Source organism: Mustela nivalis (genome assembly GCF_964662115.1).
Source record: "Mustela nivalis genome assembly, chromosome: 12".
Classification (NCBI taxonomy): Eukaryota; Metazoa; Chordata; class Mammalia; order Carnivora; family Mustelidae; genus Mustela; species Mustela nivalis.
This window is the reverse complement of record NC_139031.1, coordinates 73642960-73656585: the sequence shown is the minus strand read 5'-3', so window position 1 is coordinate 73656585 and position 13626 is coordinate 73642960. Positions and strand designations below refer to the sequence as shown.

General features: G+C 43.2%; 1 protein-coding gene across 1 annotated transcript; it reads right to left on the bottom strand.

Moving 5' to 3' along the window:
- Positions 1 to 10258: 10258 nt before the first annotated feature.
- LOC309845343 (uncharacterized protein) lies at positions 10259 to 13237 on the bottom strand. The gene is made up of 3 exons (XM_082693189.1): positions 12883 to 13237; positions 11383 to 12573; positions 10259 to 11214 (listed from the first exon to the last, which is right to left on the bottom strand). The coding sequence occupies exon 2, from the start codon at positions 12562 to 12564 to the stop codon at positions 11800 to 11802; it is 765 nt and encodes a 254-aa protein (XP_082549315.1). The 5' UTR covers positions 12565 to 12573; positions 12883 to 13237; the 3' UTR covers positions 10259 to 11214; positions 11383 to 11799.
- Between the last annotated feature and the right edge of the window lie 389 nt (positions 13238 to 13626).

Below are 13626 nucleotides of genomic sequence, written 5' to 3'. Positions count from 1 at the left end.
ACGTGGGTACAGAACCTCTCTGAAGATAGCTTTGCATTTGGCTGAAAAGATCTTTAAAACAGCCAGCCTGTTCTAACCGCAGCAGTTTTTGCGCGACTAGGACGCAACGCGAGTCTTTGAGAAATTGGTTTAGGGTTGTTTGTATGTTTGTCTTGTTTTGTTCTGGGATAGAGATCCTGCGGCGTTTGAAGAAACAGTGGGCACGTGACACTGGCAAGGTACTTCTTTGACTTGCACACTCATGTTGTTAGTGATTGCGTTGAGTAAGCATGTTTGCAGCCACAGAGAACGCTTCGTGTGTCAACCTCTTTTCCGGGGGATAGAGCATAGCGAACTGGAGGTGGACAGGCCTTACAGGCAACATAGTGTCACCGCATTTGGAGTCATAAGTATTAAGGAACAAACGGAACCACGCTAGGTTTGCTGGACAGTGCAGCTCCGAGATTCACGACCGCTCTGACAATGCTTGTATGCCGGGAGAAAGCGCGTTGGAACGCTGTGGCCATGTAACATTTACAGCCCAAGCAAAGATTCCAGGTGGTCTTTCAGCGGTTTAGATTAAGGGATTAGAACAGGGGATGGACTAAGAACCACAAATCCATCCATCTGAAATTTGCAACACTGAGTAGAGTACGGTGTGTTGCATATCTGATCTACTAGTTATATATTTCATAAATGATCCTTTTGTGCAGGATTTTTGTTTTGTTTTGTTTTAACAGGAATGCTAGACAATCCTGCACCCAGTTCTGATAGAAGATCTATACGCTTAACAAATAACCTCAGGCACTCACATTCAGCCACGTTCATTCAACAAATACCTCTGAGAGCCTGCTCTGTACCTGCCAACCACCAGATAGGGTAATTTGGGGATGGAGAAAGAGACAGGCAAGATACATTGGCTGAGAACACAAGTAGGTCATATCTTCCCTCGATGGGTTTTTAGAAATTTAAAAAAAAAAAAAAATTTACGGGCACCTGGGTGGCTCAGTCATTAAGCGTCTGCCTTTGGCTCAGGTCACAATCCCTGGGTCCTGGGATTGAGCCCCACATCGGGTTCCCTGCTTGGCAGGAAGCCTGCTTCTCCCTCTCCCACTCCCCCTTCTTGTGTTCCTGCTCTTGTTGTCAAATAAATAAATAAAATATTTTTAAAAATTTAGTAGAGAATATACAAGACATCGAGCAAATAAATATCCAAATGGTGGTTGTCATAATGGTGATGAATGCTATGATCAGGACTCCCGGGGGTGCTATAGGGGTACACAGGAGGGCACCCACTGGCTTCACCTGACAGGGAAAGCTTCCTCAAGGATTCTTCTAAATCAAGACCCAAAGAGGAGTATAATTTACCCAACGTGAGGTGAAAAGTCAGGAAGGCAGGCCAGAGAGGCCAGATATTCCTGTAGGGTGCATTTGAGGAGGAAGGTTGAGTTGGAGACAGTGACCCCTTTACTCTAGAGCTTCTTGTTCTTTTGTCTCACTAATTTTCTATGCCTCTTCTGCATCATTTTCCTAAGAACCAGCTTCCTCATCTTTACTACTCCCCAAAATTTCCATAAGGCCCAAGTTTGTTTTGCTGCTAAACTTGGGGAAAATAGATTCGTAGAGCCACTGCCCACCACTGGTTTGCAGCTTAGTATCTATTTTGTTAGTTCAGAATCTCATGAGAAATTTCAGTCAGCTGAGTTCAGGTTATGGGTGGTTTCCAGTTGCCTCAGGTCCTCCACCCCCAACCAGCCAACGGGTAGGACCAGGGACAAGGGGTATCTTCTAAGGTCCACCCCCTTCCGCAGAGCGGGGTAGAGGGTTACTTAAATAAAGAGGAGAGTATGTGTAGAAGACTGTGATGGGGTTATCTAGTGTCTTGCCACTCAAAGCGTGGTTCCTGGACCAAGAAATTATCATCACCTGGTAATTCATGGTAGCCGCAGGGTTTCAATCCTCATCCCAGAGTTACTGAATCATAATCCTCATTTTAATAAGATCCCCAGGGGATTCATATGCACTTTGAAATTCGAAAAGTACTTCCTTCTCCCACTTCCATTTTTGTAAGTTGTTCGTCAGGCTATTACATGACCCTTCCAATACCATAGCTTTTCATTTCTTCATCTTCGTTGTCCTTAAGCCACTCATTGTAACACAATGTCCTGGATGTCATCAACATGCATGTTTGAAAGAAGCCAGCCCATTTACTAAGCCTTATCCTCCAATGCTGCCAATTTATTCATTCTACATCAGTCCCTCAGCCACTTCAGTGTCTCTGATCCTTTGGTCTCTTGAATTTCTCCCATTGGGTCTATTCACGTCCTTCCCATTCAGATTGTGTGTGCTATCAGTAAAATTGCTCTTTTGACAATAGATTCAGTTCCCTTGTTCCGTTTATTTTATCACCTGTGCAGAAATCCCCCGAGATAGTCATCATTCTGCCATCTCAACACCCATGGCCAGGTGTCTAGTGCAGCTGGAGCCAAAAAAAAAAAAAAAAAAATCAAGAATGTCCCTAATTAAAATAATTTTAAATTCAGGACAGCCAACCTCAACTGCACCCTTAAAACCACCTGGAATTCCTGTGTTACCTAGGCAACCCTCTCTTGTGTCTTGTGTCCCCTACCATTGGCAGATAACTCAGCCACCCACTTCGCAAGGAAGATCCCAAAGCCATCCCTGGAGATCCCCTCCATTTCCCAGGAAAACAAGACATGTACTGTATCCACCCTCTTCATTTCTTTTTCCCTCCAATTAGAATGAAAGAGACCCCGTCCATCTCTTGTGTTCTACTTCCCATGCATCCCACCATCATGGGGTCTCTCTATTATGATTATGTTTCTTCTATGAAAAGCATTTAAGCACACCCAGCTTCAACCATGTTGAAAAAAACAATCAGAGAACTTGCATTATGCCATGTCTACCTCTGGCTACCATGCTCACTTCATACTCTAAATGCAACTCTTGGGGTCACCTATAGTGCCATATTTTTCTCCCCGTCCCCTGCCCCACCTTCTTCTTTGAAAGCAGAAACTACCTTCCAATATAAAGGACAAAAACGCTGGATGTTCACTTGCTGACAATCCCTTGTAACTAGGGGAGAGGTATGTGAGTGTTAAGGGCAATAAGTCACTAGAGCAAGTCAGCTGGGGGCTTTCAGGAATATTTCTTCCCTAATAAAAGAAGAAGCAGAAGAGGAGACCTATCCCTTAGATGCTGTCATGTGAGGACGTCATATTTGAAGATGCTTCTACCACCTCATGACCACAAAGGGGGGTCCAAGATTATCCCAGAGAAGCCAACTAGAATCTGTGAACCACCCTCCCCCTGGCTTCCTGTTACATGGGGTGTGTGTGTGTGTGTGTGTGTGTGTGTGTGTGTGTTTGGAACAGGACGGCCTCTATTGCCTTATTTGGGCACTTTTATTTGGGTAATCCCATGCTTACAGCGGAAAACACACTGTTACATTTTTAAAGCCAAGATTTGAGTAGAAGTACCCATATAGATTGTATCCACTTCCTTACCTCCCACATTTGCCTCAGTCTCTGGAATCTGCCTTACCCACATGGCTCCCCCGTGTTCTCCCGTGAACACTCCCTTGAGGACTTGGAGCTGATTCTGTGGGTTTTTCAAGGCCTGCCCCTACATGGCCACTTGGCAGCACTCAGCATTTAAAAATCCTGGAAGTAGACTGTATGATAGCTCTTCGGCTATTCCCCTACACAGTTCTTAAATATTACACCCCCTTACCCCGCCCCAGGGCTCTGTTCTTATCCTTTTTCTCTGTCCCTGTTGCAAGAGCTAGCTCGCCTACAACCACGGCTTCACTTCTAACTTAGACAAATAGACTACCGCAATGTGGCAGGAGACATTTAACTTATGAAACCATTTTTGAAGTTAAATAACTCATTTATTTCACTTATCATTTGTGTTTCTCCTCTTCTGTTGTCTCTACAGTGAAGTTGTCAGAGAGTAGCTGGAATTAAAACACTTGGAGTTTTGGAGTTCCCTGATGCCTGGGTCCACACCCCAGGCCAGTTACATCCAGATCTCTAAGATGAGGTAGCAATAGTTCTAGAAGCTCCCCAAATACGTTCTGCTGGACTGCCAGAAAACCACAGGTTTAAGGGCAGAGCATTGGACTAGGTAACTGGATCGGGAGGTCCACTGGGTAGCCTCACCCTAGTATCTGGAAGGCTAGACCCTCAGGAGTCCACACACCCTGATTTGAATCCCAACTTACCCCCTCACTAGGTGCATGAATTTCAGAAAGTTACTGAAGCCCTCTGAGTTTCAGTTTTTACTTTTGTAAATAAGATGAAATGAGCAAAACAATACTTGCCCTGTAGAGTTTTGTGGGAATGAAATAACATATTTTAAACACTGGACACATAGGCAACACTCTGTAAATTATGCATATGATGCATCTACTAAAATAAACATAATGAAGACTATAGCAAAATTTTAAAAACACACATGATTTAATGTTAAAGGGAAAAAATTAAATATAAAGTAGAATCTGTATAGTATATTTGTTTAACTTATCTACACATGTGAACCAAGACTGGGGGGAAACATAAAAAATGGAAAAACATGAAAAATAATGAAAACCTGGCTGGCTCTGTCAATGGAGCACATAACTCTTGATCTCAGGGTCTTTAGTTCAAGCTTCATGTTAGGGATAGAGATTACTTTAAAAAAATGAATAAAATGTTTAAAAAAGAAAAATATAAAAGCGGAATTGTTATTTTTAAAACTTTCTCTCTTTTCTGCGATGGTTTTTCAGTTCTATGCCTTTGCCAGAAGATGAGAAAACTGGCAATAATGCATTTGTGTTCTGTATTGTTTTCCTTTCTTTTTTTTTTTTTTTTTTTTCTCTTTGTATATGTTCACTGGCATCACATGATCTTTCAATAGCCTAGGGCAACAGTTTTCAGAAACCAACACTAGAGGTCAGGAGAGGGTGAGGAGAGAAGCAGTGCTCACAGTCCAAGGGTAAGAACAGACTTGAAGGAAAATTCGTTTTCCAACACCTGTTCAATGAGGGGGCTTGCAAAGGGAGTAAAGCAGTTAAACACATTCAACCTTTGCCGGGGAATAGAATAATATTAATAACTTCACTTGGGTTGGATCACAGAGCAGAATTTTGAAGACGTGTGCTTCTCGTTGATCCCAGAGCTCAAAAATGAGGTGAGCACGCCAGGTTTATTGTACCTGAGTCTTACTGAACCGGGATGTCTCTTTTTAAAAATATTTTATTTATTTATTTGAGAGACACAACCGAGAGAGAGGATAGGCAGGGGAGAAGCAGAGGGAGAGAGACAAGCAGGCTCTGTTCTGAGTGTGGAGCCCTCCTCGGAGCTCAATCCCACAACCCCAAGACCATGACCTGAGCTGAAATCAAGAGCCGGATGCTTAACCAACTGGGCCACCCAGACACCTCTAATTGGAACAGGTCTCTTAAATCATAGGGGTGAGGAGAAGCACACATCTTCAGAATTCTGCCCTGAGTGCTTCCCTCACAGCCTCACTCCATGGACACAAGAAGAAAAGGAAGTGGGAAGAAAGAAGTCAGCAAACTCAACACCCAAAGAATAAATAATCCAATCAGGAAATGGGCAGAAATGCTGTGGTACCAACGAAAAGCAACCAGAAGCAAGAGTAAGAGAGCACATGTCTTCTAACATCCAGGGGTCAGATGGCAGGAATTGCTGGGGGCCTTTACAGGTGCACATAGTTTGAACAGTCATGTGATAGGAAGATTGATTCACAAATATAATGAATTTAGGCATTGCAACAGAGTGTACCTATTCCACACAGGCCTGCAAGAGAAGATAAGCTCTGCGGTCTTGCTGACAAATTTTTTTGAATCCAAGTATGTGATTTCTACACGTGCTGTGCAAACCAGGCAGGTGTTGTGAAAGATCCAGCTTACTCATTGGGAATGTGGTCTGGTCAGTTTTGGAAAGTCAACTTGAGCACCAGTTTCCTTCTGTAAATGGAAAGGTTGTATTCTACCCGGCCAAATCTAAAATGCTAATAAACTCTGAGACTAATTAGAGGAGCTCTTTTTAAATCTCTCTAAGTTTTGTGGGGTTTTTTTTTAAGATTATTTATTTATTTGTTTATTTGACAGACAGAGATCACAAGTAGGCAGAGAGGCAGGCAGAGAGAGAGAGAGAGAGAGGAGGAAGCAGGCTCCCTGCTGAGCAGAGAGCCCTACATGGGGCTCTATCCCAGGACCCTGAGATCATAACCTGAGCTGAAGGCAGAGGCTAACCCACTGAACCACCCAGGCACTCCTAAATCTCTCTTTTTATTTTAAATTAATTTTTAAAATTTTTTTATAAACATATAATGTATTTTTATACCCAGGGGTACAGGTCTGTGAATTGCCAGGTTTTCACACTTCACAGCACTCACCATAGCGCATACCCTCCCTAATGTCCATAACCCAACTACCCTCTCCCAACCCCCCTCCCCCCAGCAACCCTCAGTTTATTTTGTGAGATTGTCTCTTATGGTTTGTCTCCCTCCCAATCCCATCTTGTTTCATTTATTCATCTCCTACCCCCAAACCACCCACGTTGCATCTCCACTTCCTCATGTCAGGGAGATCATATTATGGTTGACTTTCTCCGGCTGACTTATTTCGCTAAGCATAATACCCTCTAGTTTCGTCCACATCATCCCAAATGGCAAGATTTCATTTCTTTTGATGGCTGCATAGTATTCCATTGTGTATATACTCCACATTTTCTTTACCCATTCATTTGTTGATAGACATCTAGGTTCTTTCCATAGTTTGGCTATTGAAGACATTGCTGCTATAAACATTCCGATGCATGTGCCCCTTTGGATCACTATGTTTGTATCTTTAGGGTAAATACCCACTAGTGCAATTGCTGGGTCATAGGATAGCTCTATTTTCAACATTTTGAGGAACCTCCATGCTGTTTTCCAGAGTGGTTGCACCAGCTTGCATTTCCACCAATAGTATAGGAGGGTTTCCCTTTCTCCGCATACTCGCCAGCATCTGTCATTTCCTGACTTGTTAATTTTAGCCATTCTGACTGGTGGGAGGTGGCATCTCATTGTGGTTTTGATCTGTATTTTCCTGATGCCAAGTGATGTGGAGCACTTTTTCATGTCTGTTGGCTATCTGGATGTCTTCTTTGCAGAAATGTCTGTTCATGTTCTCTGCCCATTTCCTGATTGGATTATTTATTCTTTGGGTGTTGAGTTTGCTAAGTTCTTTATAGATTTTGGACACTAGCCCTTTATCTGATATGTCATTTGCAAATATCTTCTCCCATTCTGTCAGTTGTCTTTTGGTTTTGTTAACTGTTTCCTTTGTTGTGCAAAAGCTTTTGATCTTGATGAAATCCCAATAGTTCATTTTTGCCCTTGCTTCCCTTGCCTTGGCAATGTTCCTAGGAAGAATCTGCTGTGGCTGAGGTCGAAGAGGTTGCTGCCTGTGTTCTCCTCAAGGATTTTGATGGATTCCTTTCTCGCATTGAGGTCCTTCATCCGTTGTGAGTCTATTTTCGTGTATGGTGTAAGGAAATGCTCCAATTTCATTTTTCTGCATGTGGCTTTCCAATTTTCCCAACACCATTTGTTGAAGAGGCTGTCTTTTTTCCATTGGACATTCTTTCCTGCTTTGTCTAAGATTAGTTGACCATAGAGTTGAGGGTCTATTTCTGGACTCTCTATTCTGTTCCATTGATCTATGTGTCTGTTTTTGTGCCAGTACCATGCTGTCTTGATGATGACAGCTTTGTAATAGAGCTTGAAGCCCGGAATTGTGATGTCACCAACTTTGGTTTTCTTTTTCAATATTCCTTCGGCTATTCGAGGTCTTTTCTGGTTCCGTATAAATTTTAGGATTATTTGTTCCATTTCTTTGAAAAAAATTGATGCGATTTTGATAGGGATTGCATTAAATGTGTAGATTGCTTTAGGTAGCATAGACATTTTCGCAATATTTATTCTTCCAATCCAGGAGCATGGAACATTTTTCCATTTCTTTGTGTCTTCCTCAATTTCTTTCATGAGTACTTTCTAGTTTTCTGAGTATAGATTCTTTGCCTCTTTGGTTAGGTTTATTCCTATGTATCTTATGGCTTGGAGTGCAATTATAAATGGGATTGACGGGACGCCTGGGTGGCTCAGTTGGTTAAGCAGCTGCCTTCGGCTCAGGTCATGATCCCAGCGTCCTGGGATCGAGTCCCATATCGGGCTCCTTGCTCCGCAGGGAGCCTGCTTCTCCGTCTGACTCTGCCTTCCACTCTGTCTGCCTGTGCTCGCTCTCGCTCGCTCTCTCTGACAAATAAATAAAATCTTAAAAAAAAAATAAAAAAAATAAATGGGATTGACTCCTTAATTTCTCTTTCTTCTGTCTTGTTGTTGGTGTAAAGACATGCAACTGATTTCTGTGCATTGATTTTATATCCTGACACTTTACTGAATTCCTGTACAAGTTCTAGCAGTTTTGGAGTGGAGTCTTTTGGGTTTTCCACATATAGTATTATATCATCTGCGAAGAGTGATAGTTTGACTTCTTCTTTGCCGATTTGGATGCCTTTAATTTCTTTTTGTTGTCTGATTGCTGAGGCTAGGACTTCTAGTACTATGCTGAATAGCAGTGGTGATAATGGACATCCCTGCCATGTTCCTGACCTTAGCAGAAAAGCTTTCAGTTTTTCTCCATTGAGAATGATATTTGCGGTAGGTTTTTCATAGATGGCTTTGATTATATTGAGGTATGTGCCCTCTATCCCTACACTTTGAAGAGTTTTGAGCAGGAAGAGATGCTATACTTTGTCAAATGCTTTTTCAGCATCTATTGAGAGTATCATATGGTTCTTGTTCTTTCTTTTATTAATGTATTGTATCACATTGACTGATTTGCGGATGTTGAACCAAACTTGCAGCCCTGGAATAAATCCTACTTGGTCGTGGTGAATAATCCTTTTAATGTACTGTTGGATCCTATTGGCTAGTATTTTGGTGAGAATTTTTGCATCTGCGTTCATCAAGGATATGGGTCTGTAATTCTCTTTTTTGATGGGATCCTTGTCTGGTTTGGGGATCAAGGCGATACTGTCCTCATAAAATGAGTTTGGAAGTTTTTCATCCATTTCTATTTTTTGGAACAGTTTCAGGAGAATAGGAATTAATTCTTCTTTAAATGTTTGGTAGAATTTTCCTGGGAAGCCGTCTGGCCCTGAGCTTTTGTTTGTTTGGAGATTTTTGATGACTGTTTCTATCTCCTTACTGGTTATAGATCTGTTCAGGATTTCTATTTCTTCCTGGTTCAGTTGTGGTAGTTTATATGTCTCTAAGAATGCATCCATTTCTACCAGATTGTCAAATTTGTTGGCATAGAGCTGCTCACAGTAAGTTCTTATAATTGTTTGTATTTCTTTGGTGTTGGTTGTGATCTCTCCTCTTTCATTCATGATTTTATTTATTTGGGTCCTTTCTCTTTTCTTTTTGATAAGTATGGCCAGGGGTTTATCAATCTTATTAATTCTTTCAAAGAACCAGCTCCTAGTTTCATTGATTTGTTCTATTGGTTTTTTTGGTTTCTATTTCATTGATTTCTGCTCTGATCTTTGTGATTTCTCTTCTCCTGCTGAGTTTAGGGTTTCTTTCTTGTTCTTTCTCCAGCTCCTGTAGGTATAGGGTTAGGTTGTGTATTTGAGACCTTTCTCATTTCTTGAGAAAGCCTTGTATCGCTATATATTTTCCTCTCAGGGCTGCCTTTACTGTGTCCCACAGATTTTGAACCATTGTGTTTTCATTACCATTTGTTTCCATGAATTTTTTCAATTCTTCTTTAATTTCCTGGTTGACCCATTCATTCTTTAGAAGGATGCTCTTTAGTCTCCATGTATTTGGGTTCTTTCCAAATTTCTTCCTGTGATTGAGTTCTAGCTTCAGAGCATTGTGGTCTGAAAACATGCAGGGAATGATCCCAATCTTTTGATGCTGGTTGAGACCTGATTTGTGACCCAGGATGTGGTCTATTCTGGAGAATGTTCCATGTGCACTAGAGAAGAATGTGTATTCTGTTGCTTTGGGATGGAATGTTCTGATATATCTGTGATGTCCATGTCCAGTGTGTCATTTAAGGCCTTTATTTCCTTTTTGATCTTTTGCTTGGATGATCTGTCCATTTCAGTGAGGGGAGTGTTAAAGTCCCCTACTATTATTGTACTATTGTCGATGTGTGTCGCTCTCGGCCCACAAGAACGACCTGCAGACGAGGTGAGTGGCAAACTTCTTTTATTAATAATGGCGGCCGCAGCAAACCAAGCACTTTCAGCAATATTTATGCACAAAGTTCACCCGTTCTCGCCCCCCCCCCCATTTGGCCAATCATAACGCCATGCACACAGTGTCCTTGTGGATCCTTATGTAACCATACAGGACTCTATTGTTCTCTAGCGGTGATCATGCGTTTATCTCTTGGCTCCTGGTGCTGTGTGCGTCAGCCACGAGCGCACCCACATCCTCCTAAACCAATCATTCTCAGTTCCTCAATCTTCAGGCAGTCCCGTCTATGTGACTCCTTGCATCTGCTGGATGGCTCTCCACAGCTCCCCCTTTTTTATTGTTTATATGGCAGGGATCGTGCCTGTCTTAGGTTGCCAATCCTCAACACACATGCTTACCCGTCATCAGGTACTCCCCCTGGCCGAGGAGCCCCTGTCTTAGGTTGCTATGGTGAGGGATCAGTCTTACCCGTCTTTAACTACCGATCCAGCATACTTAGCCATATTTTGGGGGGGGGGAGGTGCCAGCCTCCAGAGCCATCATGGCTTAGACTGAAGCCCGTTGCTGTAACCGTTGTCATCATACAATTCTGCAGATGCATTTTAGAAGGAGTATTTGAGCCGGAATCATCAAGGCTCTTATGCCTGCCTAGTTTGAGGAAAGAGACTGATTGTTATAACATGGTAACCAAATCGCCGATGGAGCCAAGAGATACTTGGGTGGCGTTCAAGGTGACATTCTGAGCCCACCGCGGTTGATTAGCTGATGGTTACGTATGATGGCTCTTAACTTACAAACTTCTGCTAGTATTATTTTAAATGCACAGGGCAAGAGGCACAAGAAAAGAACAATTACCACTAGTACTCCTACAATTATTCCTACAACATACCATGCGTGCGTCAGGGAAGGGAAGTGAGAGAATAAAGAACTTACAACGTTTTCAGCAAGCTGAGCAACGGTTAGCTGCTAAGGATAAGTTGTTATGAGCTAGCTATAGGGGTGATACAAAGTCCAGCCATATTATGTATGCATCTTATTGACACAATTGACTCTAGGATATCAAGTTGTTCCTGTACAAGATCAACCCTTTGATTTACAATAAGGATCCCAGCATACAAATGTCCGTTAATTTGTTCTTGCGTAGCCAATGCTTCAGCGACCATTCCTGTGACGTTGTTGAGTGCAGCTGCTGTTATTCCAAAGTCTCGTTTATGTCGAAGCAGCACCGGCAGGTTGTCGGGGTTCACCTGTACTGGCATTGGGATATACGTCGGTGTCTTGGCTATTACTGCTGAGTCTCCCACCGAGGCGTTCCAACATTCTGATAGCAGACAATTCTGGGACTCCCAAGAGAGACTAGATGACTTGTTAATAGTAGAAGCATTAAAAACTATGAAGAGAAAGGGAGCTCTAACACAGACGGGCAATGGTGAGTAACTTATGTGCTTAGCTGAGGTGCAATTGCAAGTAACATTTGTTTCAAATCGAGAGCCTACGTGATAGTTGTATGTACAGTTACGCCATGTAGACCCATTAATAAAGTGAAGGCTTTCCAAGCCTGTACATGCCTGTGCAGCATTGCAGAGCAGCCACTCGTGTGGTGCAGCTCGCACAATAGCAGGCCTTGGCGCAGCTGGGCTTATAAGGCGGGGGCCACTCATGGGGTGGCGCTGTGGAGCTAGAATGCGGAAGCGGTGTAACCTCCGCCTTCAATTTCGACTGCGCCACAACTGCGGCTCCCGCCCCCACCCTCAGCCGCGCCACCACTTCTCCCTGCACTCTTAACTCTCCTAAAACTTTTTGCAATTTTGCCTTCTTATCCTCAAGTTGCTGCCTCACGGTCTCCAAGTCTGTCTGGAGACCGGGAGATTCCTCCTTCTTGTTGTTTGCCTCTATCTTTCCTAGCTCCTGCAACTCGCTTTCTGACATCCCTTCTGAGCTTTCGCTTTCGGAGTCAGAGTCTCGGGAGGAGCCCTTACAGGATTCTTCTTTCACTTGCTCAAAAACTTCCCCTCCCTGTAGTACTGCTCGCTGCAGGGGCTCTCGGGGGGATTGCAAACATACTTTCACCAGGGACCACACAGCTAGAGTCCCCGGGGATGTAGAGGGGCAGCGTTTTAAGTCCTCACCCAGGTGTTCCCATTGTGGCACATTTAGGAGCCCCTCGTCTATAAACCAGGGGGCAATCTCTTCCACTTCTTTCAAAAAGGCCCTCGCTGCTTTTGTCTTTAAGGGCGTACCGTTCGTCTTGAGGACATCTTTTAAGGAGTCCTCCAAGCGAGCAAGATCGTTCCCCATTCCGATCAACTAAAAATCAAATTACAGGACACCCAAAATAACTTACAGATTAATGTTTCTGAACTTCAAACACTACAGTCTGAATATGATACTCTCCAAGAACGGCATAACAAGATGCTTCAGAAAACCATGTAAGAATTAGAACTGGTTAGAAAGGATGCCTAGCAAACCACCCTAATGAATATGGAAATAGCTGATTATGAGCGTTTGATGAAAGAACTGAATCAAAAGTTAGCTAATAAAAACAGCAAAATCGTTCCCCATCCCGAGGAAACTTTTACCTGTATCGTCCCTGGAGATCTTCACAAATCGCCTAACTTCCAATCGTCTCCAGGGAACCTTCTAGTGACTAATATCGTTCCTCATCCCGAGGAAACTTTTACCTTATTGTCCCCGTAGAACTTCACCAGCCTCTTAGCGTCTTATCGTCTACGGGGAACCTCTTATCGTCCCTGAAGAACTTTATAAACAACCTAACCTCCGATCATCTTCAGGGAACTTCCCTGTCAATAGACAGAAATAGGTGCACTCTTTACCTTATCGTTGCTCTTACCTCGATCCTCGTTCTGCGTCTGGAGATAGGGATTCCCGGGTCTTCGGCACCAGTTGTCGCTCTCGGCCGCAAGAACGACCCGCAGACGAGGTGAGTGGCAAACTTCTTTTATTAATAATGGCGGCCGCAGCAAACCAAGCACTTTCAGCAATATTTATGCACAAAGTTCACCCGTTCTCGCCCCCCCCCCTATTTGGCCAATCATAACGCCGTGCACGCAGTGTCCTTGTGGACCCTTATGTAACCATACAGGACTCTATTGTTCTCTAGCGGTGATCATGCGTTTATCTCTTGGCTCCTGGTGCTGTGTGCGTCAGCCACGAGCGCACCCACATCCTCCTAAACCAATCATTCTCAGTTCCTCAATCTTCAGGCAGTCCCGTCTAGGTGACTCCTTGCATCTGCTGGATGGCTCTCCACAGATGTGTTTCTTTGATTTTGTTATTAATTGGTTTATATAGTTGGCTGCTCCCACTTTAGGGGCATAGATATTTAAAATTGTTAGATCT